General features: G+C 39.0%; 1 protein-coding gene and 1 non-coding gene across 8 annotated transcripts; one reads left to right on the forward strand and one right to left on the reverse strand.

Annotated features, from left to right (window-relative positions):
- Nucleotides 1-1,083: 1,083 nt before the first annotated feature.
- On the reverse strand, nt 1,084-25,330 carry eef2k (eukaryotic elongation factor 2 kinase). Of its 7 annotated transcripts, none has more exons than XM_017684237.2 (20): nt 25,187-25,330; nt 23,500-23,776; nt 22,521-22,586; nt 20,487-20,587; nt 19,167-19,227; nt 18,998-19,035; nt 17,250-17,421; nt 17,001-17,150; nt 14,522-14,654; nt 14,219-14,346; nt 12,105-12,303; nt 11,627-11,673; nt 11,437-11,514; nt 10,805-10,861; nt 10,564-10,623; nt 9,095-9,229; nt 7,223-7,411; nt 6,987-7,111; nt 5,706-5,884; nt 1,084-4,589 (listed from the first exon to the last, which is right to left on the reverse strand). In XM_017684237.2, the coding sequence occupies exons 2-20, from the start codon at nt 23,743-23,745 to the stop codon at nt 4,480-4,482; spliced, it is 2,274 nt and encodes a 757-aa protein (XP_017539726.1). In that variant the 5' UTR covers nt 23,746-23,776; nt 25,187-25,330; the 3' UTR covers nt 1,084-4,479. The 7 variants fall into 7 exon arrangements, 6 of the variants coding, with proteins under 6 accessions (XP_017539726.1, XP_017539725.1, XP_037399932.1 ...); XM_017684236.2 differs by lacking the exon at nt 25,187-25,330 and adding an exon at nt 24,299-24,739; XM_037544035.1 differs by lacking the exon at nt 25,187-25,330 and adding an exon at nt 24,127-24,167.
- On the forward strand, nt 25,259-25,340 carry trnal-uag. Its single transcript has one exon. It is a non-coding gene; the product is annotated as a tRNA-Leu (tRNA).
- The last annotated feature ends 1,177 nt before the right edge of the window (nt 25,341-26,517 follow it).

Raw genomic sequence — 26,517 nt, forward strand, 5'->3', positions numbered from 1 at the left:
CCCAGCGCATGGAAGTCACAACATCCAGAGGCCCAGGGAGATTCAAAAGACCCAGCGGCTTCGGGGCTCTGCTGCTCCATGGCTCCGTGGCTTTGCTGGGGAAATTCTAAAGACCCAGCGATACGGAGGTCGGGACTCCCATAGCTCCGGGGAACTTCGAAGACCCAGCGCACAACTTAAAGAAAAACGACTAAGTTTTTATGGTCTACCAGGGCTTTCCTGGGACCCTCAGAACCCACGGGCCAGACCAAAGCACCTTAGGGCCGAAATTAGGGAATTTTGGTCAGGCCTCGTAGCTTCATGGGACCTCCGGACCACCGTGGCGGAACGGTTAGCGCTCCAGAGTAAGGACTTAACGACCCGGGTTTGGAACCCGGGGCAGCGGGCGTTTTATTTTTGGCTGGAATTTACCATGGAGCTCTGAAGCTCCGAAGCTACGAGGATCCACAACTTTGGGACTTTCCACGGCTTCGTAGCATCCAAAAGACCCATGGCTTTCCCGTTACTTCCAGCCTATTGTAGGGTAATGGGCAGCACTCTTGGCTTTCAGTCCAGCGACCCGAGTCCGAAACTCGGTGGGGTCCTGGTATTTTGGGGAATTTACGAAGCTAATTGGCCCTCCCTTCTTTCCCTAAACCTAAACTTTAATCCAACCCTAAAACCTAAGCTTAACCCTAATCCCTAACCCTAATTCACAGGCCTTGCCTGGCCGACCTGGGCAACCTAGTGATGTTAACAAAGGGTCAGTTGGGCAGGAGGTAAGTATTCAGCCTCTCTGGGTCCACTAGGACAGCACGCAGGGAAGGTGGTCTGGGGCAAACAGACCTTAAATGAGCACCCTGGCTTCTATCAGCAGACACCATACCTCTTCTTCTTTCGGCTGCTCCCTTTAGGGGTCGCCACAGCGGATCATCTGCCTCCATCTTGCCCTATCCACTAATAATGAGCTATTCAGTTTCACTGTCAATGATTTTGTTTACATTTTAACCATTTAGATCTGCAAAAATGTAATTTCCATTTAAGTCTTAAGTTAAAGAGTGATTTGGAAAGGGGAAAAGGGACACTGCACAGAGAGAACAGGTATTAAAATTAAATCAATTTTATTGTATACAGTTCATAAAAGAAAATATATACAGCACCATGTTTACTCAAACATGTTCATGTCATTTTTTGCTTCAAATGCTTTAAGTTGTACAAAGGGTGACAAAAAAAAACACAAAAACACACAGCAGTCAGTCAGTCATGTTCAATGACCAGAGACCACTTAACTGACACAGGTTTATCAAGCAAAAATGCAATGTATGCAGCGATTTTAATTATTGAAAAGGGAAGCATGTTAAAACCATGTCAACTACCTCTTTTGCTATAAGTTATGTGGATAATGCAAAAAAGGGGTTACTTTTTCTGTTCCGTTCTTACATCATTTTCTGTTCATTTGTGAGAAAAAGGTGCTACTGAGCCACAAAATGCCAGACAGCTCTATAAAGTTAGTACAATTTGTTGGCAAGGAAATGGCTTTTAAAAACTGCTCAGAGCTACAGTACCATATTGACCGATAGCCTGATGGTTTTAAGGCGTTTTATCCATGAACAGGAGTCTTGGTAAAAAAAAAATAAATTAAAAAAAAAAAAAAAAAAAAAAAAAAAAAAAAAAAAAAAAAACTTGCTGTCAATTGCCGAATACACACACAATGACAGAAGTTTAGATTTAATGCCATTTTACACTGCTGGAACCACTTTCACTGGTGAAAGAAACTGCCAGTGTTAACAACATAAAACAATGTCTGCATCATATTAGCTTTACATTTTATCTTTACAATGTAAAACTGTTTTAGAAAACCAAAAGCACACATTTTTACCAGTTCACCAAACACAACCACTACCATGATGTTATTTGTAAAAGTGCATTCAATTCTTGTGTTCTATTAAGGGAAATTCCATTTTTCCCCCCAAAATATCTCCACCATGTAAACAATGTGGTTCAGAGTGGCCTGATGTTGAACAGTGCATTGTAGAGAAATGTACAGACACTGATTGCTTTACAGCGGTGAGAGGAATCTGGAATTGTCATGGCTACCATACAAATACAGTATTTATTGTCCAAAATGACCAGTGGTCCTACATGTGTCTTCAGAGGTTTTAAATGTCATGTTGTTAAAACAGACTGAAATCCATTTTCTTTGAGGACTCTGCCTATAAGTTTAAAAAATAAGTTTTATGTCAGTGTTCTCAAACCTAACATAAAACTGTTTTAGGCATTATGCGGCAAATTCTTCAACATTTCATGTATGAACTTTCTGTGAAGGAGCTTTTAGAGGCATTAACCTCTTGAAAGCGCTGATATGGACAATCTGACTCCAACTTGGCACATTTTCCTATAATGGCATGTTTCAGAGCACTCTAAATAACTTTGTTTATATCATAAGAACCAAATTACCTTTTGAAATATGTTTGGAATTATACACATCAGGTCAGTGGAGTGGAGCATACCACTGCAGTCCTTTAAACTTTTATTATCTCACTTTTATGTATTTTTTGTTATACAGCCATTTGCTTTCATAAGCCAAATTCAGAAGGCACACCCCATTGAAACAAAAACAGGCAAGCCACTGTTGAGACCAGGAAAGACTGTACTCAGGTCATCAAAGATAGCACTGCCAATTACATCATTCACTCTTTATCTGTTGCCTTGCCCCTTGTTTTTAGTGTGTTGGAGTGGGCTTTGAAATTGATCATGTTTTGACATCAGCATGGTATTTCACAAAGCACAGCCTCAAGTTCAAAATCAGAATGCTAGAAAGTGATGACTAATGCTTCTTAACACTTCTATTATTGTACAGCCTTGATACTGGCTTGTTTTCTCCACAGTAGTAGTGGGCAGTATGGTCAAATATGTATATCATGGTCTTCTTCTTCTTCTTTCAGCTGCTCCCTTTAGGAGTCGTCACAGTGGATCATCTGCCTCCATCTTCCCCTATCTACTGCCTCCTCTACTTTTACATGCGTAAATGAATGACCAGTCTTTTGGGGTTAGCCTTAGCTGAGCTTTGCCAAACTGCAGCCTTGTCGAATGTTAAAAAAATGTATATTTAAAATATGTATATCATGATATTAAAACTAATTTCAAATAAAATAATTTAAAATGTTTAAGTAAACCTATTTCTATAGGTTAACAGTTATTTACTATTATCTGATGTCACTTCATGTTTAACCATTTTTAAACAAAATCTGAAATATTTTAACATTCTACAAGGCTGCAGTTTGGCAAAGCTCAGCGAAGGCTAACCCCAAAACACTGGTCATTCATTTACGCATGCTGTCTCTAAAAACAAAGCGGATTCATTCAGATGAAATGAATGGCAGGTGATTGCAGGACTGCTGCATTTTCATTGGAAAGATGACCGAAAGTTTTGCACATCATGTTATGTGCAGTTATTTGTGGTATAACACATATATACTGGTATAACAATTATGCCACAACTTAAAATAGAAACAATTTCAAATTGTATAATGGATACCACCAACTACTACCTCAGAGTGCAAAATAAACAATACCTTAAAGTGATGACCAAGATTTCCTTACTTCTGCTGTTGCACCACCTTAACCCTGGCTTACGGCAGCTGGTTAATTGGACAATTGAAGCTTTTAAAAATATTCCAGTAAAACATTTTTTACTACGCATGTTTAACTGTGAATACTTAAGTAAATTATTTATCCATTACTGTAGATGTGGGTTAGGTATCCGTCAAGAAATGTGGTCCTGATCTAGTTAAATAAAACAGCATCTTGGATATAGTATATTTATATATGCATTCATAAGATCCTGTTTGTGGGGGTTTTATATATATATATATATATATATATATATATAAAAATTCTTACATTATTTTAGAATAATGTAACATTTGAGCTGTTGGTGCTCAAGTTATTTGTATGCTTCATGCTGGTGCTTGATAAATATATACACACACACTCTACTGACCAACCTCAAAAACAAGTCATTGTGTACTACAGCTCTCTGTGAGAGACAGTTTTATGCTTTAATTTATATCTGCGCTATAAACCTGGTGTAAAGCTGACTACATGGTTTGCTAATTATTATCACACACACACACACACACTTTCTAGACCAATTCTCATGGTCGCAGGATTTTATATCACCATAATAAAAAACATATGAGAAAAGGGGGGTTTTAAACACAGTGAACGATGTTACTGCCATTGCTATGTTACTTACTAAAGTGTTTTTGTGTGGATTTTTTGTTCCTTGTTTTTCCTTGCAGTGGTGTGAATTTATAACTTGCCAAAAATGCACAAACTCCAAGTACTGACAGAAGCACTTGTGTGCAGCTGCTTTACGGCAGCTACATATAAAAAGGACATCACAGCATATTGAAAGATGTGTAAAAGACCATGTAAACATATCCCAAAGAGCTAAATAGAAAATGTTAAGAGTCTTGGAAGATCAAACCATTTCCTCTACTCTTCCATTGCAGACCAAGCCTCCTCAGCCTTCATGTAGTATTGATTAGCCAGTCTGCCTTTCATTGCCTCCATGGCAGCATCAGCTGCTTCAGTGAACAGATCACCTACAAAGGAAAGAGCATGTCTGTTGGAAAACCTTATATAATTTTTATATATTATAATTTTACTCATCACAAAAAAGGCATGAGAATTATCTTTTGTTTTAAACAAAATGAGCTAGCAGCTGCTAATTGGTATTCATTAAATTAAATCGGATTAAAAGCAGTAACAATTTACTGTTGCAATTTGTGTAATCAGTTCAGTTCACTTATAAGTCCCAGACAGCACAATATATATGAAACTACAGCTGAACGCTTTTTTAAAACAGCCAGCAAAATTTAATTAAGACAAATGTGACAGTTATTAAGAACACCAGAAGTCATTAAGAACATTATGAAAATCCTAAGACTGTAAGGTCAAATTAATACACATTGCATTTAAAAGCTGAATTTATGTTTAGTTGATCAACTGCTTGCATTAAAGTCAAATATTAAGTCTTTTATATACATGTAGATGACAAATTAATGAAAAAATCGGAATAAATGAGTCAAACATGAGTGCAGATGCTTCCAGAGAGGTGAACTGCACTACATTTAAGCAGTTACTACCATGCTAGCAAGCAGGTCAAAATGGCAAGCGTAAAAGATCTAAGTATCTCTGAAAGCTTTTTTATTATTGAGACGCAGATGGCAGAAGCTTCAGTCATAAAGACAGCTCAAATGACTACTGTTTCAACAGGAACAGTGGCATTTGAATTTCGCACTAGCATAAAGAAAAACAGAAAACGAACATTTCCTCAGGTACCTCAAAATGAACGCAGGGCGTGATCAGTCTGAATAGCCCCTCCACAACAAGAAAGAGAGAGCTATTATAACCAGACTGCAGTGCATAAGCCTCTTACATGTTTGAGAGAAACCAGAGGCACTAGTCTACAGAAATTTGGTATAAAAAGTCAGATCACCTTATCTTTCCCCATATTCTCCACATGTCCATGTGTGACGCACAGGACAACGGTACAGGTCTGAATGTTTGGCCCCAACAATGAGGGGCTTCATTGACCATTAAGCGGTGGGGACATTTTGTAGGCATGTTTTGGTCCACTTGTCTACTTAGAGGAAATACCCACTGCAAATCATTATAAATTTTTTTCTGACTGATTAGCTCATTTCTGTTATGCTTACCCGCTCTCTGAGGATCCGCATCCAGGTTGAATCCTCCCTGTTGATACATCTCAGCCTCGCGTGCCAGCAGAAGATAACGTGGCTCATCATGCATACCATCAAATTCTCCTCCCTCATCATAGTCGGTCATATTTAGAACGCAGTCGTACCAGCGCACTGCTTCCTTCCAGTCTTGAGTACTGTACATTGGAAACACAGTAGTCATTACTTTATAAGTAATTTATATTTATAATTAATACTTTATATTTATTTGATCTCTGGGAGAACGTGATGTGGCAGCTGCAAGTAACATTGGCCAAGGGCTACAATAGCCTCTAATTCTCCACACATGGCAGCCCTTTCCAAATGATACACAGCACAATCCTGATCCCATGGTGCATCTTTCTCACAGAATCGGCCTGCCTCATGGTACCAGACCATTGCTAGATGAATCTGATCAAACAGGGTTTCATCAAAACTTTTGAAGCTGAGTATTCACATTGTGTAATTGTACTTGGTGTAATAATTTAATTAGCCAACGCAATCACACTAATTTTCTGGTAGAATTACGATAATATTTAGGACCATCAAATTATTAAAATAATTAAATCTAGTGTTTTCTGTTCATTGCAATTAGTCGCATTTCTCTACTTCTCATCTCCTGATGATAGGGCCAACGCTTAGATCGCTGTGCCACTCAAGAGCCCCCTTGTGTTCAATTTTTAAATTAAATAAACTTTGAGAAGGGTCTGGCTCCAGAAAAACACACTCAGCCTGACATGCACCGCCAGCCTATTAATGACGGCAGTGCACGCTCTGCCACGAGTGTTTTTTGTCAGTTTTATGAAGAAAAACAGCAAACCATACACTGTTGGGCAAGAAGAGTTACACTGAACACATAATCTATAATAATACATTATTAGTGTCATGGTGCAGGCAGTTTTCATAGGGTCCTGTCTGATTGACACAGATAGTAGAAAACCTTAAAGAAAGTCAATGCAACCAAAATTGTGTAGCTCCACTGTTTCAAAGTGAGATAAAACTTCGTAAAAACTTGTTTTGCAAGATTTTCTCTCATGTCTGTCTCATTCTAAGACCTGTAAAGTTTATGTTATTAATTACTCATGTATTTCAATTGTTTATTCAGCAGCTGCCCAAAGGTTGCTACCGTGAGTTTCTATTCAACCGGTTCTCTTCTCTAAAAACAGGAAAATGCATTTAAGTTATTGTGTAATTGAGTAGTACAATACTTGAAAAATACTTGAGTACTCATTTAAGTAGCAAAGTCCAGTTCTTTCGCACCTGTCAGGTGGGAGGCTGTTGCCTGTGTCAAATGCTCTGGCCACTAACGTCATACTGGGCCTGTCTCCAGCCTCAGCAGCCTGAAGTAACAGATTGAAGCCCTTCTTCCTGTTCTCCATACTGTCCTGAGTCCAGTGTTACAAATGGGAACAAAAAGAAAGTGGACTAGATTAGAAAAGAAAAAAAAAAAAAAAAAGTGAATCTGGCTTTAAGGGAAAACATGGGTAAGAAAGTACCTCTAGTTTGATCTCTGGGAGAACGTGATGTGGCAGCTGCAAGTAACATTGGCCAAGGGCTACAATAGCCTCTAATTCTCCACACATGGCAGCCCTTTCCAAATGATACATAGCAGAATCCTGATCCCATGGTGCATCTTTCTCACAGAATCGGCCTGCCTCATGGTACCGGACCATTGCTAGATGCACCTGATCAGGCGCAAACAGAGTTTCGTCAAAACTTTTGAAGCAGAGTATTCACATTGTGTAATTGTACTTGGTGTAATAATTCAATTAGCCAACTCAATCACACTAATTTTCGATTGTTAGAATTACGATAATATTTAGGACCATCAAATGATTAACATCATTAAATCACAGTTAATCTATTTTTTGTGTGTGTAGTTCATTGCAATTAGTCGCATTTCTCTACTTCTCATCTCCTGATGATAGGGCCAACGCTTAGTCGATTGCGCCACTCGGGAGCCCCTGTGTTCAGTTTTTAAATTAAATAAACTTTGAGAAGGGTCTGGCTCCAGACACACACTCTCAGCCTGACATGCACCGCCAGCCCATTAATGACGGCAGTGTACGCTCTGCCACGAGTGTTTTTTTTTTTTGTCAGCTTTACAAGAAAAAACATCAAACCACAATGCTGGGCAACAAGCATTACACATTAACTTTGCCATACTAATAAGACATGAATGTTGGGTTTGTTCACAGAAAAAACAAATAGGCTACTGTTGACACTCATGAAAGCCATATTGAAGATGATTACTAACAGTTATCAAAACTGTAATATTGATTAAAACAGAACTTATAAAGGATTCTAAGAGGTTGTGACAACATACAGTCAAAAGATTATTTTAGCTGTCTCATTAACGCCGTCACAAGCTCTTAGGAAGTTGCCAGACAACTTTCTGAGGAATTACAGTTCAACGTTGTGACAACGTAGAAAATCACCAAGCAGAGAAAGTTATGGTCACCAAAACAGTACGGTGTCACAACATAACTGGGTTTGCAGGGCAGTAAGGAATAAAACCTGATGGTTTTGCTTCCAACTGGGAATTTTTTAACAGGGAGGTGCATTAAATATAATTCTCTTGCAATGTTATGGGCAAAAAATTAATTAAGTGATGATTTCCCTAAGCATAAGCAGCCAAAAGTTAATGCTTTGTTGGGCTGCTTCTGCCATTATGGCAGAGAGCGCATGCGCATGTGATGTCTCTGGGGCTGAGACTGTATCTGTCAGACTGCATGTCTGCAGCCAGTCTCTACTGAAGTTCAGTTAAAAAAATGGCTTGTCACTACTGAAAGAGCTCTAGTCTAAAAATCAGTGTGTAACATTAAGAATGGTCACTACCTATACACATATTTTTAGCAATTAATGAAAGGGCTACAGTCACAGAGTCACAATAGTTAGCAATAGCCAGTGAGCAGCTGGTCTTCAGCCTGCACTAATATAAATTGTTTGAATGATTAAACTCAATAAATAATTAAAGTCAATAAAAAATGGCATTACAAAAGTATGTGGTATTAATAATTGAACATGCTTGTAAAACATGTAAACTTTGACAACACTTTTAAGATTATCAGATGAAATAGTTCCTCCAGTCACAATTTATCTTACACTTTTAAAAATAGTTCTAGATCGTACCAAAGTAATTACAACAAAGGGCATTGTGGTGAAATTCATAGTGATGACCATGTCCTAAAGAACCAAAACCAAATTGGATCATTCTAAGGTCAGAAATTTAGAACCTAATATGTATGTTTTTGTATGCATTCAAGGCAAACATCCTATTATTGTCAACATATTGTCAAGTATGTCATATATCATATATGTATGTATGTATGTGATACACAATACGTGTGTAAATAAAAGCACTCTACTTTGCCCAAAACAGACTGGCCAATTTTCCTTTCAAGAAACAGGGAGTTCAGTCTCTCCACCTCTACCGCCACGCAGGAGGGTCTGTGAATATGAGCACGAGAAGAGTGGAAGAAACTCCATTTTTCCTCAGTCAGCTGAAATGTAAAGCACACATATTAGCACTGATGTATAGAATCTGTAAAGAACAGATGCTGTTGATATATGTATGATAAATGAAGCTTCTCAGCAGTGCATAGGTGAGCCCTAATGTCAGGGATTCAAAGCTGTACAATTTACTGTATTTAAAGGCATTATATTCGCTGGGAATGCAATATCATAGCTCTCCAGTTGAGGCATTCCTCAGGCCTGGGTCCTTAGTGCAGATACACATACACTGCATCAGTGACTATGCAGTGCTGCCAACAGTTTGGAAAGAAGCAGTAGCTGTCATGCATGCACAGCGATGCTGAAATTAAATTATGGGGAAAAACAGCACAACAGATGGGGAATTAAAGGGTAATTCTGTAGATTTTTCAAAATCTCTGCATAATTATATCCTTAAGATTTGCAAAAAAGTAATTCATACAGTTTTCTTTGGAGATGCTGCATTCTAGCGAAACTTAAAGAATAAGAATTGCTCATAGTGGTGGTGACAGGAACTAAATGTCCAAATGCCTCTGACAGCTACATTATAGAACATCATTACATTGAATGGTTACAGATACACTGCATGATGCTTGGTATTGAGAAAGTTATGGCATAAAACTATTTTTTTCTAATATTTATGGAAAAACATGGAGGACATTATAAGGCAGACAAAAAACAAATACTAGATTTTGGATAGTGAATAAAATGTCTATATCTGTAGGCAATACAATTGATTCCTATCATCACCGCTGTAAAGGAATCAAGTTTCTCAAGAGTGAGCCATTTAACATTAAAATATTTCATATGACAGAATGACAAATATGCAGAAATTGAGAAACCATAATTATTTATGCTTATTTAGGAAAAGCCTGTAATGTCCTACAAAATTTATAAAATCTGGCAAAGTGTCCTTATTTGTGCATTACTCTAACATGCTGGAAAAAATGCCTCTAAAAAGAAAAGAACATGAACACAAAGCCAACTTGGATTTACAGTAAAACTGCAGTTGCCCTTTTGATTCAAATTCTCTCTTAATTAATCCGAAGGCCAGAAAATGTTTTTTTTTCTTAATAAACAGCCCAGCTGAAGCTTCCATGCAGTACAACAAGCAAATACTATAATCTCAAAAATCCAAAAAATAAATAAATACATCAACAAAAATCAAACTGTCAATGCTGCATTATTAGAAAGTGAATTTATCAACCTACCAACATGCAAGGAAGAATGGGTCAGAGAAAGGGTAAGCAAGACTTGACGGACTTAACTTTTGCTACTGATTCAGCAATAACACACATGTTCTGAACAGAGAGCAATGCTAATCATGGTGCATGCAGAAAATCACCGTGTGACAGTCAGGGCTGTTAACAGTAACGGACAGCTTGCTGGCATTAACCACCGCTTTCTGCCGAGGAAGGTGAGAGGAGGGTGAGACTAATGAACATTAGAGATTATTTGTAATCCAGGTAGTGGTAAAACTAGAAACACCTAAGGATCAGTGTGAGAAAGGAATGAGAAGGGAAATGGCAGCATACTGGATTAAGTGATTATGGGTAGACTAGAAAAAAAGCATTAGCTATATTTACCCGACGAACACTGTCTTCATCCGATTCAGAGTAATGTCTGCTGTAGACAGGCCGAAACTACAAGGTGGGGATGAGACCTAAAGTTACAAATCTGAAGAGTCCCAAAGTCTATTTCACTGCAGTTGTCACCAGCTGTTCTCTAACCTAATCTCCATCTGCCACCTCTGGAGCTTACAGTCAATCACTACAGATAATAATGTTGAACCATTTCTCTGTACTTAGAAAAGAACAGAAAAAACACTAATGCAAAATATATATTACACATATATATATATATATAAAAAAAAAAATTTAATCACTGAAAGTCACATACTTATATATTAGGGATGTACTGATCATGATTTTTAGAAACACTAGCTTATTTACAGTACTTTCTTCTAGCTGAAGCTACTTTATTAAGTGCCATGCACCATATCTGTAGCGTTGTATCTGTACAACCAAGCTCACATCTGGTAGAATTGTGTGTACACTGAACTAATAGATTAACAACCTAAAAAAATACTAATAATAAATAATACTAATAGCAGCAATACCAATACTCGTTCACATAGCAATCCAGTATAAAAGTGAATGTACTTACTTCGCACACACATATGATTATTCAAATGTAGCATGCGAAAAGAATTAAATACCCGGTCATTGTGTTCGCCTAGGTCTCCCTCACTGCGTCTTTCACTTGGGTAACCACTGTCTCCTCCATTCTCTGAAGACTGGGATTGAAATATAATTTCAGCTTCAGCTAACAGGCGTTGTGATGTTACATTAAACTAATACTGTTTATCAAAAATGATATTTATAGAGTAAAGCTCTTCAAATTCCTACCTTCTGATCCATGTCTGTTTCGCTCATGTCATTCAAGAATGACCAAACTGCAAAGGAACAATAGAATTTTTAGGCAACATTAAAAATATACAATGATGGTAAATGATGGCTATATCAGCAAGATTAATTTCAGTCAGCACAGATTTAGCTGCTTTGCATTTATGTCACGGTTGCATATTGAGGTCTGGGGTGTTGGGGGGTGATGGGTTAGGGCTACTGATAGGATGGGGAGAGGGGGTTGACAGGGTTGGTGAGAGGGGATTGTGAGGTTTATAGGGTTGGGGAAAGGGGTTTCTGGGGTTGACATGGTTAAAGAGAGGAGTTTGTGTAGTTGACATGGTTGAGAGGGTTGACAGCAGGGCTTCATGAGGTTGACGGGGCTGGGGACAGGGGCTGGCGGGTCAATAGAGTGATTGGTAGGGTTGGTGTGTTTTCTAAAAAGTGTCATAATTAACTAATAATCATTGTGAGTCTTTACCTTTTGGTGAACGGTCTGCAGAGAGGCCCAGACTCAAAGGAGAGCAGGGAATAGAATCTACATCACTAATGTTCTCATCAGCTGAAGAGGTCTCTGAAAGTTGGGATAGGATAGGTGGCATACGGCTGAGGGAGGTAGTCCGCACCCGTGGAGAACCGCACTGTTCCTCACAGCCACGAAGCATGGTCTTAGCTGACAGCTGCCCATGTCCAGCAAGAACACACAATACAGTGGTGTGAAAAAGTGTTTGTTCCTTTCCTGATTTCTTATTCTTTTTCATGTTTCCATCCATCCATCCATCCATCCACACTTAAATGTTTCAGATCACCAAACAAATTTAAACATTAGACAAAGATAACAAGTAAAACAAAAAATGCAGTTTATAAATCAAAGTCTTTATTATTAAGGGAAAAAGAAATCCAAACCTACAGGACCCTGTGGGGAAAAGTGATTTTCAGGAACAAATGAGAAACAAAGTCGTTTAGATCCATCAGTTTGGAAAAGGTTATAAAGCCATTTATAAAGCTTTGGGACTCACAAATGGTGAAAACATGGAACAGCTGTGAACCTTCCCTGGACCCAGCCACCAAAATTACCCCAAGAGCGCAGCGACGACTCATCACAAAAGACCTCACAACATCCAAAGAACTACAGGCCTCACTTGCCCACCATAAGAAAGAGATGAGGCAAAAATGGCCTACATGGCCTACAAGTTCCGAGATGAAAACCACTGTTTTGCCAGAAAACAACTTGATGATCCCCAAGACTTTTGGGTGAATACTTTGAATACAAGACAAAAGTTGAACTTTTTGAAACTTTTGAAACTTTTTTAAACTTTTGAAACTTTTCTTACCAACAGTAAAATATGGTGGCAGTAGTGTGATGGTCTGGGGCTGTTTTGCTGCTTCACGGCCTGGAAGACTTGCTGTGGTAAATGGAACCATGAATTCTGCTGTCTACCAAAAAATCCTTAAGGAGAATATCCAGCCATCTGTTCGTGACCTCAAGCTGAAGCTCACTTGGGTTCTGCAGCAGGATAATGATCCAAAACACACAATCACGGCCACCTCTGAATGGCTTAAGAAAAACAAAACTAAGACTTTAGAGTGGCCTAGTCAAAGTCCTGACCTGAATCCGATTGAGATGCTGTGGCATGACCTTAAAAAAGCAGTTCATGCTCAGAAATGTGGCTGAAGTACAACAATTCTACAAAAACGAGAGGGCCAAAATTCCTCCACAGTGCTGTAAAAGATGAATTGCCAGTTATTGCAAACATTTGACTGCAGTTGTTGCTGCTAAGTGTGGCCCAACCAGTTATTAGTTTTAGGGGCAATCACTTTTTCCACACAGGGGCCTGTAGATTTGGATTTTTTTTTCCCTTAATAATAAAGACCTTCATTTATAAACTGCATTTTGTGTTTACTTGTGTTATCTTTGTCTAATATTTAAATTTGTTTGGTGACCTGAAACATTTAAATGTTACAAACATGCAAAAGAATAAGAAATCAGGAAGGGGCAAACACTTTCACACCATTGTAAATCTCATGAATTTTAACAACATATTACCCATCCCTATGTCAGAGAATAAAGTTTAAACGTAGAGACACATGATTAAATCAGGATCATATTGGTATCTGTAGATAACTGCTAAAAATATATTGACGACAGATATTTAGATATGACTGACATTTTAAGACAATGCATGTTATGCTAGAAGAGCAGAAAGTTTAGGTGACGCTGGGCTACTGCGCTAAAATATCTGCATTTTATTATATTTACTACATTTGTAATCCTATACAACTAAATATTTTAGGTCTTTGTAGTGCAGTGCTAATCCAGGTAGATGTAATGATTATTCCTAAAAACATTTATGCATTAACAATGGCAGATACATACATGAAAAATATCAGACATCAACATCGGCCCACAATTCCCACATCAGTGCATCGCTGCTAAATAGAGCATCTTGCATTATTAATAAAGTTTTTGGAAGGTCAGTGACATACTATACCACATTCACTGGCTTTACAAACTGAGCACATGAGAACGAATTTTTCCCTGTTTTTTTATGGTGGTTCTGTTGGTGAACAAACAGTAAGTGATACAGGACTAACTAGCAGCTTGTTGGTGCAATCCAGCTGAGTGCTTTCTGCAGGGGACATGTCGAAAGGTGTGAGGCCCATACTCTTGCAGATCTTGTTACACAGGTGAGAGTGGAAGAAAAGGGCCATGCCGCGTACACCTTAGAGACACATACAAAGGCATGCAAAAACAATTAGAATATTATAGCTACATTCACACTCATTTAACTATAAAGCTCAATCAATCTCCTGACAGGACAGTACAGAAGCTCTTTTTGTAAAATAGAGCATGCACATAAAATTGAGAAATTCTGCAAAAAAGATGTAGATAAATACCCAAGTTGCCATCCCCGAAGTCGGTGCCCTTCTCTGTATGTATCTGAGGGTCTGTGTAGAGGTCACCAACTCCCTGAATGTCCACAACTATCAGCTGGTGTCCAGAGCGCTCAAAGGTGAAGTGGCTGAATGCCTAATCATAGAGGTCACGTTTCAATCCCAGCTTCATGAAATGCATTTATACATCTATCTACCTCAGAAAGAAGCGCAATCTATTGTGTTGTATTTCAAGAACTCTAAGACCGGTTCTGAATCCATTCTCACCCAGAGTTCAGAGCTAAAATGCAACATTACCTTCTCAGCAAATATAAAATATTTATATAATATAAAGTTTTATTTGCTCTACACATTTATATAGTTATTTCGCTTAGTTTTGTTTTAAACTTGGCCTAAAAAAGGAATTTCACCAATTTTTCAAAATGTACTAATTGCGTTGTAATAAAGTCATTGAGTGATTTACACCATGTTCCAAATTATTATGCAAATAATATTTTTCCCTGATTTTCCTAAATGGTCGATGCAAATGAGTCAGTATAATAAAAGTCATCATCCGTTAGAGTATAAATGTAATTTTATTGAACAAACCTCTCAATGATAACAGTATATTCTTGGAAAAAATAACTCAAAATGCACAGTTCCTAATTATTAAGCACAGCAGAGTTTCAAAACATTTTATAGGTACCTGAAATTGCTACTTCAGGTAGCAATTTAGAGCAAAGCTCTTTAAAATTATGTCGACCTTTATTAACATGAGATATTATGAAGTAATGACAAGCACTTTTGTAAGTCGCTCTGGATAAGAGCGTCTGCTAAATGCCATAAATGTAAATGTAGGTTGTAAAGAACTGAAAATGGTCATTTGTTGAATTTGCAGCATTAGGAGGTCACATTCACTGAAATCAAAAGCTATTTCAATCAAAAACATCCTAACAGGCCAAGTTACATGTTAACATAGGAACCCTTCCTTGATATCACCTTCACAATTCTTGCATCCATTGAACTTGGGAGTTTTTGGAGAGTTTCTGTTTGAATTTCTTTGCAGGATGTCAGCATAGCCTCCCAGAGCTGCTGTTTTGATGTGAACTGCCTCCCACCCTCATAGATCTTTTGCTTGATACTCCAAAGGTTCTCTATAGGTCAGGGGAAGATGGTGGCCACACCATGAGTTTCTCTCCTTTTATGCCCATAGCAGCCAATGACACAGAGGTATTCTTTGCAGCATGAGATGGTGCATTGTCTTGCATGAAGGTGATCACGGTTCTTCTTTTTGTACCATGGAAGAAAGTGAAATTTTCAGAAACTCTATATACTTCGTCGAGGTCATTTTCACACCTTAAGGGACCCTAAAGGGGCTTACCAGCTCTCTCCCCATGATCCCAGCCCAAAACATGACTCCGCCACCTCCTTGCTGATGTCGCAGCCTTGTTGGGACATGGTGGCCATCCACCAAACATCCACTACTCCATCCAGGGTTGCACGACACTCATCAGTAAACAAGACTGTATGGAAATTAGTCTTCATGTATGTCTGGGCCACTGCAACCGTTTCTGCTTGTGAGCACTGGCCGAATAGTATGTTTAGGCACCACAGCAAGCCTTTGAAGGATCCTACACCTTGAGGTTCGCGGGACTCCAGAGGAACCAGCAGCTTTAAATACCTGTTTGCTGGTTTGTAATGGCATTTTAGCAGCTGCTCTCTTAATCCGATGAACTTGCCTGGCAGAAACCTTCCTCATTCTGCCTTTATCTGCAGAACCCCGTCTGTGCTCTGAATCAGCCACAAATCTCTTCACAGTGCGATGATCACGCTTAAGTTTTCGTGAAATATCTAATGTTTTCATACCTTCTTTCATATATTCTTTCCCATGTTGCTTGAAACCTGTGGCCTGCTCAATAATGTGGAACATCCTTCTTAAGTAGTTTTCCTTTAATTGGGCTCACCTGGCAAACTAATTATCACAGGTGTCTGAGATTGATTTCAGTGATCCAAAGAGCCCTGAGACACAATACCATCCATGAGTTTAAGTGAGAAACAAAAAAAATTCATCTTTATGACACTTCAATCCAATTTGCATAATAATTTGGAACGTGGTGTAATGTGTTTTTTTATTTTAAAAAATGCTTCACATCACAGCATAGTCATCTCAAGGCTGAAATAAAGTTTCAACCATCAAGTTTCTTATTCAAAACCATTTTATTTATGGAGATTTTAAAGCCATCACTGAAGAATTCTGACTTCTTTCTCTAGAATGTAGCATGGTCCCTCTCTCCTACTCAATTGATTTATTTTTAATGGAGAATTTGAGACAGAACTAATTTGCATTGTAAACTTTATCAATGTTTACAGATAACTTTTTTTTTTTAACAAACAGCTTTATTATAAAACAATAGAAATTTGTTTTCCAAATTCTGGAAATTTGTTTGGTGCTGTAAATCACTAGTAATTTTACTTTCTGAATGAGCATCCTCAATGACTGTACCTGTGGTGTGAGACGTATATTATCATCCCTTACGAAGCCAGAGTTGGAGTTGTATTTGATATATTGACCCTCAATATAGTGCTCCAGGTGGTAAACAGGCTTCCCTGGACGAGAGGTCATTTCCACAACACACATCTGCATAATGTCCACCTGACAGTGAACAGAAAGAGGCCAAACACAACATAAAATAAACAGTTTGTATCTTTCTCCCCTGGAAGCAAAGTTTTAAACATCTAATGAAAGATGTACCTGTTTGGGAGGCCTGTGGCGATTGTACTCCTCACCCCATAATTTAGCTTCCATCTGTAACCGGACATCCTCAAAATACACATCTCTGCCCACAGTCTCCATGTACTGCTTAGCCACATAATTTGACGCAGATTTCCAGTTGCTGCTGTGAGAGAAGTTTGACAACTTCTTTCTGCAAAGGGACAGTACTTATTATCAAAACGCTGCAGATGAGTGTAAGGCCTGAAACATACTCCACGGTATACTCACGCAACCGTGAGCAATCGGCCCTTCTGTACAAACTCACCGCGGCTTTTAAACCACTCAGTGCTGCGGGGAGCTGCTTTACCGCTTCTCTTGGATTGGAAACGCCATAGTTAAATCTTATTTTAGGCCGTCTCTGCGTGAGACTTTAAGTGGTCATATGCTACGGCAGCTGAGAAGCACACTGGCAGCACAAGACCGCTTGAAAAGGCTTGGCTATCGTCATAGCACCCCTTGGGGTGACGCTCAGATTGCAGCTCGCGCTTGCGTCGTGACATTTTAGAACGCAGCTGAGTTTGGACAGAAGGGCCGATCGTTTGCAGCGCATTTCTGGCCTAAAGAACAACTTAAAACCAAAGATGAGGAAGCAGCACAGTGACTCAGCCTGTTTACAGAAGTTAAACGTTATACCAACACAACCGGTATTACTACCAGTTCTCTCAGCGATTTCAGTCCTGTACAAATCTGCCACATCAGTACTTTTAGGAACTTTACACTCCCTTTGACAGTAAAGATTATGCCAACTTTTTGCTTATTATAAATCAAACATTAGTCCCAGGTTACTCTGGTGCAAGGGTAATCATATCTTGTGGAAATGAAGTTCAGTTTGCACCAAATTAGCAAATGCAGCGCAATTCACTTTCAATAAACACCAGAATGAATGAAAAAAGCTTATAACGATGATGCCTCAAATCTGAGAGAGTGAAGTCGAGCAACTGTTGCTGGTTGGACAGGAATGCGAAAGTAAAAAATCTTTGGTGTTTGTATCTGTAGCCTATTTTCTAATTTAACATTTCTTTGTCAAACAGGCTACAGATCCTATCTGTGCCACACAGTAACATCAATTGCAACTGACTGGTGCTCTGCTGTCACATGTCACAAACACAGAAAACACCTATACAAGCAAAACTCAGTGACTGGTGTTGGAACAACAACGTGAAAAGTCAAAGTTCTTCTGTGGTGTTTGTAGCCGTAGCCTGCTAGCTGAACTAGTGCCTACTTAGCTAAAAGGCCAAAAGCGCCACACACCTCAGTTTCAGCTTACCGGTGTTCAAATCACACACGTTTAGAAAACAAACTAATCTGAGAGCACAAAGTGGCACAACTCATGTTAGAGTGACACCTGAAATCAAATGTGTCCTGTGGTGTAATAACTTTTTGGGGAGGGAGCCTTTAGAGGCATTGAACTGTAGGTTTGTCTCAAAAAGAGCGTTTCACATCAAACCACTCTGAATTACTTTTCTACATTATAATGATCTAATTATGCAGCCATTTTGGAAAATCATTAGAATTCTCCTGCAATGCTACAAAAGGGTACAACCCCCTAGACTGAACAAAGCTGAGCATATTTTAGAGCTCAAAGCTCATTTCAGCTCATTGCTATCTCACCTACAAAAGGAATTCATACACAAAAAGGTCAGTGTAATCACCAAGATGAAAAATGTGTGGAACGCTTTCCTGAGGGTTAGGGAACATACATGAGAGTGAATTTTTATACCACTTACGCTCGGTAGCATTCTCTCATGGCTCCCTTTCCAAAGGGCTGTAAAAGAATTTTTTTTTTTATTTTTAAACTCTGAATAATGAATGAAAAATGTATTATACTGTGTACAGTCAACATCTTTTACACCAATGTGTCTAAGTAGCTGTGTGCTTGTGAAGGCGAAATAATACCTGAGAGGACATCTTAATAAACACTTGGTCCTGGGCCCATCCACCAGTAATGGCATTGTACCTAGAAGGTGACCGAGTCTATTAGTCAAACTGATTCTCACCATTTACTCGTTAGAAGTGCAAAATTAAAGGGCATTATTATTTATGTCTGCCACTTTTTTCTTAGTGTTTAAATCATTGTTGTTACTCTCTGTAAAGACTTCTATATGTAAATTACTATCCTGATTGGCTACCCTGCATTATGCCTCATTCAAAAGCAGACCAGGTAAACAAACTACATGTAATTTCTCTGGGCTAAACAGCTGCAGACAGAATAGGTGCATATATGTAAGTGCACTGGTTTAGTGACATCACAAAGAAATCAAAAACCATTTCCATACAAGGACTACATGGACCAAGGAGTAAATAGTACATTTTAAAAATTATGCTTATATATGTTAAAATCTTACTTTAAAAGCAAGAAAAAAAAAATCAGGTTTCCATGATATAGGCCCTTTAATGCTCAGTTAATTATTTCAGTGCCAATCAGGAGTACAAACTTTAAAAATTAAAAAAAAAACCTTTAGGTTAAGAGCACATTTAACATGCATCACACCCCAGCCTTATGTGCCTTATGGCATCAATCAAAGAGAAGACATGGGAGGACCACTGACAGGCACAGCCCTGCTAGCACAGGACTGATCTTTACACACGTAAAGTGTGCACATTTCTCCTCCCAGAACACTCTGTATCATGTGGAGCATCCCATAAGGAGCAAAACACCTGCTACTGCATACGTGCATGCATATGGCACATATACTGGATGTACAAGACTGTACAGGAATTAAGTTAGTCATTTTTAAAATAGAACATAAATCCACATCCAAGTTGTTCAAAATTATTTAGGTGGTGTGAAACTGGAATCCATCACCAATATCCACTTTAATGTGGTAAAAATGACCAAACATAAATAAACAAAAATGCTAAATGTAAATAAATGTAACAAAATGCAACAACGTGCAAATAATTTAAGCCCTGACAAAGACATCACTTGAAATGCTGAAGCTGAGGAATGTTTGATGCCAACAACACGTTCCAAAAACGTTCAGAGACAGGGGCAACAAGAGGCTGGTAAAGTTGTGTAATGCTTGATTGACAACAGGGCAGTAATATGACTGGGTATAAAAGAGCAGCCCAGAAAGTACTCACACAATTTCCAAGTCGCTTATCCTAAATGTATGTATGTTATGTATATGGCCTAAATACTAGGCCTTAAACTAGAAACCAGCACTGCTAGTGTTATTTTATGTACAGCAAACAAAGCAATACACAGCTACAAACCTGTATCTAATGCAGGGCTCAGTCTCAACATCTTCCAAATGGAACTCAGCCCAGGGGTCTGGCATTGCTCTTGCTTTTTCAATAGCATGTTTCCAAGTGGCCTATGATAGAGAGAAAAAAGTGAAAAGATTTTATCTTCCCTGAAAAAACAAAACCCTCTAGATCTCTCCTACACAAGCACTCCCAATACCCTTACCTCCTGTAACTGATGTTCTTCCCTTTACAGTGTAAGATTTAAATAGCAAATGCTCAAAATAATGGAATAAAAGGAGAAGGGAACAGAAAGGCATGGGAAGCAACAAGTGAGGTATGGTACAATCCAGTGGAAAAGTCAATGCAAAGATAAACTGTGAATCAACAGTGAAATAACTAAATGGGCAGTTATGAACTTTGTTTCCTTAAAAATAAGGAATTTATTCACGAAAATAAAGAATAAGTTCACCGGAAAATAAAGTTTATTCCCCATATCCAAGACATGTTTTCTTGTCCACAGTGTGCTTTGCTGGATCTGAAAGGGTTATGTGACTAAATAATAAAAAATGTTTCTGGGTGACACAGACTTTTATTATATTAGCCAAAAAGTTTCACTGCAAACTTTGTTAACAAACACACAGTAGCCCATCAACTATTTCTGAGGTTAGGGGAAATTGTAGGGGAATTGTGTCAAGTTTATTTTTCTGTGAAAGATACTAGGAACCAGTTGCACTGTAGTTCCTGAATATTATTACCTGCCCCATCACAGATTACATCTTTAGACAAACATAAAACTTGGAAGCCAGAGAAACGGAGTGCGACACTGGAAGCCTCATATGACTGGTGTCAAGTTGCATACATGACGCATTATAAGAGTACTTTTTAAAATAAGCAGTGATAAACAAGTATTACTGGTAATGCAAATCTGGTTTTGTATCCAACACTACATCATGGAATAGCAGGCATGTCTTTCATACTCTGGCAGAGTAGCCTATATTTAGCAATTTGGAATGCCTTGGCTGTACAGTGAGTACGTGTAGATGCACATGTGCCCCCTAAATACAGAGAACACAAGCTAGAAGGCACGTTCCTCAGTTTGTATATTTTCCAATAAGAACAGGTATTACCATTAACATCTTATTTTATTATTATAATTATTTAAAATCTTTTTTAATCTGTTACTAAGCTACAATACGCAAGTTTTATTTAAGGGATATTTGACATTTTCAACATTCAGCATAATTCAGTTGTTGAGATGTACACAAAATAATTTTGAGTGGTTTAATATGAAACAATGCATTAAGGAGAAAATTACTGCCTCAGATTTCCATACAATGTTGGTGAGAGAGGCCAAGAATCAACATGTCTCATCTCATTTACTATTCAAAACGAGCAGTGAACCTATCCATGTTTAATAATGCAATACGTGATAATGGTAAAACATTAGTAAATCTAAAGAAATACATTTGAGGACTATTTTAAACAACAACACCCTGCATGTTCCTCTCCTCCATGGGCAGATTTTAAGGCCAAAACCTTATTGTAAAACTATTAAGCGACCTGCTGACCGCGCTGCTGTTGAAAAGCTCGGGAGCCGTTCATTACGCTGTTAAAGTTGTTACTTGTTAGCTTGGTGTTTTGTGTCTGGTTTCCATTACTACAATACTGATTGTGTACTTTTCTTCAGTACAGAGAATTTTACATCAAATTAGTCTTACTGACTTTACATCTTAACCACTTCACTATAAAGAACATTTGAAAAAACTGTGGAAATCTGCTTTAAATCTATTGCTTGGCTAAAGCTACATAAATTAGTTTCTTATGTATAATTTTTTTTAAAAATCATATTATTTTCAGAATAATAACGAGCACGCTTCTGAAACACTGAGCAGGAACGACAGATGACTGACAGAAGGGGGGATGAAACTCCTACAGTAAAGGAAAGGCATGCACCATGACTGCAGGAAGCCAGAGTAAGAGTGGAGTAATGAGAAAGGGAAAAGAAAGAGGTAAGCAGCACAGAGTAAGACAGAAAACTGAAACTTGAAATGATAAACATACCCGACCTTTCTCAGTTAAAGAACCAAACCTGACCGATTGCACCTCTGGCTCTGTTTCATTTTTGTTCTGAATGGATGGGGGAGGAAGGGAAGTAGATACAGTGGACAGTTAGAGAGACAAAACATTACAGTGGCTCTGTTTGGATAAAAGACTTTGATGCTAAAATTACATAAGCGTTTACTTTACACATCAAACCTAGATCAGTGAAAGTGGACCAAACCAGAATCTGTAAAGATGTGGTTTGCATGCACAGCACAAGAGTGCTAAAAAGCACCCCATCAATGTCCAAATTCAGAAGTAGGATGCCATATGCCACAGCACGCATCAAGTGTGTTAAGAAAAAAAATGCCAGTCTTGCTTATCTAAATGTAGGTCACAGAGATAACACTGTGTCATTGCTTCCTAGTCTTTAAAAGAGGTTTAGAAGCAGCTGCTGATCACCATATCACCACGTGTTTCAGACAGAGCTCCTTCTCCTTATATGGCAGAGAGGTTGTACAGGAGAAGGTGCATCATTAAGACCAGTATTGTATGAAAAACACAAGTACTTTAGGATTGCAGCTGTTGAAATACCTCCAAGCAACAATAAAATGAAACTCAATATTATGTCCACAAGCTGACAACAAAGCTCTTTTGTCCAGTAAAGTGTTATGTAAACAGGGCAGTCCACCTTGTTATTTCTGACAAGAACATATTTGCTATTATATAACAAATGTAGGCCAAGCAGCTATAAATATAGAATTGTATGAGCTCAACTTCTCATGGGCTGGGCGACAGTAATATAATTATAGTTATCATGGGAAAATGTCAGTGTGCTTTTCTACCATAGAACTTCTTTGTATTTTACAGTGTAAGAATCATGACATGCTGTGCTCAGTAAACACTGGTTAAAGTGTTGTGATATTACATCGTTGCTCTATTGCCCACGTCTAATTCGCAGGACATGCACTGACAACTGCACATCCACAACGACACCCACCTTGTAGGTGAAGGAGTTCCTGGGCAGTGAATTAGAGAGCGGTCTGCTGTTGGCGATGTTCTTTAGGTAATTGCAGACTTCCTTGGCAGGACTGGCGGGGTCATCAGTGATGGGGCAGATGTAGAAGTCATCCTCATCATCATCAACTGAGCTGGAATTTCCAAAGTGCACAGTTCTAACCCCAGAACTCCTTTTGAGGCTGCCAACCTCCTCCATGCTGAACATCAGCTCGTCATCAGCCATCATGCCGAAGTGGGAACCTGCAGTTTTTGTTGAGCTGAAAGGGACACGCGAAAAAAAAAACATCACATGAAGAACAAACAAGCTCAAGTTAGGCGAACCAAATAAGACAATCAATGACAGTGAATCTAGCTAGTCTGCTCCTGTGACGGTTTAACTTTCTACATTAAAATTAATTCATTTTTAAAGTTACATTAGTTTAACTAAAGCGTTAGCTTAGCCGCTGCCCTGCCTATTTTGCAGATTAGCTAGCTACATACTGGAGGCTTTCTATTCGCCAGCTTCTCGCTCGAATCGTCCCGTTCCACCTTAAATACCAATTAAACTGTTGCACCATTTAAGCTGGAACGGGAATATTCGAACAGTCAGCTCCCTGGAGCTTCGTACAGATTTGTGCCTGAAGAACTCCGCATAGCGCCTGTGCCAGCAAGACCCAGACAGCTGCTCGGTGCTCGCGGCTGACCGACGCCACTGAAGCGCCTTTAGGACGGTTAGTCTGCAGCTTCGGAACAGAATACGCCTCCCGTTAGAACCGAGCAGCAGAGCTGAGCGAACATACCTTCCGTTTAAATAAAACAAGCTAGTTCTGGCAAGGCATGCCGTTCACAGGCGGCGTTCCTTCTGCCTCTTTTCTTCTTTCCAGGTTTGAGGTAGTTGTTTCGAAGGATATTTCAGCCCCACAGCCTCGTTATCCCTGAAAATGCGCTCGCCTCAACAAAACGTGCAACGTGTGCTCCTCCACCCGCAGCTCAGCGCTGCTGCTTCCGTTTGTGACGGAGCGGGGCGGGCGAGTAACATTAGCCCACATCACGCCGCACAGGCCCCGTTTGCGCCCTCTGCGGATTCAGTTCTTCTGGAGTTTACGCAGAAATGGTTTTAAGCCCCACTGTTGCATTTCTCTAGCCTCCTTTTATGTTTATGAGTATTAAACCACGTTAAGATGCATGAACACGATACTGCATGTTGGATCACATTCGGGCGAGAGTAATGGTGGTCAGCACTAGGAGACCACCAGAGGTCCCAATGAGCGCAGTAGTGCAGATCGTTTAAGGAACAGCCTGTCCACAGCGCCATACTCGGAGTGCACGGAGCGCACGTACCGCACACGCCCACAAACAACACGGGTTCGTAGGTCCAGCAAAGCACCCGCAAAACATACCTGCCAATGGTCAACTCAAGGGATGAACATATAATAGTGTATTGGGCGGCACGGCTCTTCGATTAGTGTTGACTTTGTAAAAAAATAAACCAAACTGATTATATTGGCCGATTACCTAGCTTATGTTACGTTGGCTCGCGCTTAATAACGTAGGTTAGGTAAAGTGCCACGTCAGTGTGTGAGCTCCGTTAAAGATGTAGTTAAAAACTCTCGAAAAACAAGACAAATTGAGAGGCTTAGTAAAAGTTAATGTCGCAACAATTGTTAGCGTGAATTAAAGCATCTTACACCAGTCAATGTGCTGAAGAACAGTCCGGCCCCTGCACGTTTTGGTGAAGCCAAGCCGCTCTGCGCTACGGCGGTAGCGTGGCCGAGTGGTCTAAGGCGCTGGATTTAGGCTCCAGTCATTTCGATGGCGTGGGTTCGAATCCCACCGCTGCCAAGACATTTTCTGTTGACTTTTTCTGCATGTGTTTGCAGGATGTGTGAGTCGTAAGAACACATGCAACAATACAATTATGGCATCAGTGAGGGGAAACCGTAATTAGAGATGTTTTTTAAAATAGACTGCGCTTTCTATTCTGCCAGTTTGCATACATCGCCCCCTCGACGTGTTCCAATTGTCAACAGTTCAGAGCGACTGAAGCGCCACTGTGTGGTAGGTGCGTGTACTGAAGTGTGAAGTAGACGGACACGACCGATCCGGTGTAATGCACTGGAACATGATGCAATGAAAAATCTTATTTTTTGGGCCCATAATACAGAAATTGACATAATTGTACATCCATGACATCTCAGAATGACATCTCAGTTTCTTAAACACATACTTCACCAGTTAGCTTCCATCAACACAAACTGTTTTGCAAGCATACTAAATGTTAGCCATTTCCTCAATGTTGAAACCTCAGTCTGTTATTTACAGCTTATCTCTTGGGCCACTTTCAGTGTTATCCATCTCTTTGTGAGCTTCATCCCTGTATAAATCCATCTCTTGTTTCCTTAGCAACCACAAGTATTCACAAAAAAGCAGTGATAGAATTATCTTTTTGTAAGATCTGTTGATCAGCAGTATTTTGTAATTCACTTGTAGAGAAAAGAGAAGAACATGTTACAGCTAGAGAGGCTTCCATGTGAATTAACTGAACAAGGCTGAGACTAGGGGTGCAGGAAAAATTTGATTCTTAGATACATCGCAATGCAGAGGTGAACAATTCTGAATTGATTCATAAATGTCAAAAAACGATTTTCTAAATATTTAATTTATAACTTAATGTGTTCTTGATGTTCCTCCTCTCCTCAATAAGTTTCCAGCTGTTATTGCTTATCCATGACTTGTTCTTCCCTTTTCTAAAGCCAAGTATTTCTTCTTCTTCTTCTTCTGATAGATAGATAGATAGATAGATAGATAGATAGATAGATACACATACACACACACACACATAGTGTGTACAAACATCTTACATCATGCATCAGACCACAGTGGTTGCATTTGCACTCTTTCATATTTCCCTCATATGTTCTTGCACTCAAACATAAAAGTACCAGAAACATGGGAGGAAAAAGCCGTTAGAAAGAAAAAGTGGTCCAAAAGAACAGTCACATAATTTTAATGGTTCTAT

This window comes from Pygocentrus nattereri, chromosome 13 (assembly GCF_015220715.1).
Source record: "Pygocentrus nattereri isolate fPygNat1 chromosome 13, fPygNat1.pri, whole genome shotgun sequence".
NCBI lineage: Eukaryota > Metazoa > Chordata > Actinopteri > Characiformes > Serrasalmidae > Pygocentrus > Pygocentrus nattereri.

What these genes read in the sequence shown, in the direction of transcription:
- eef2k (XM_037544035.1), bottom strand. Translation starts at nt 24,152, where the DNA reads ATGCGGAGTTCTTCAGGCACAAATCT. An exon ending in GGAACTCCTTCACCTACAAG is followed by an intron (nt 22,587 to 23,499) that starts GTGGGTGTCGTT and finishes CCATCCATTCAG; the next exon opens with AACAAAAATGAAACAGAGCC. An exon ending in TTATTAAGATGTCCTCTCAG is followed by an intron (nt 19,036 to 19,166) that starts GTATTATTTCGC and finishes ATTCTTTTACAG; the next exon opens with CCCTTTGGAAAGGGAGCCAT.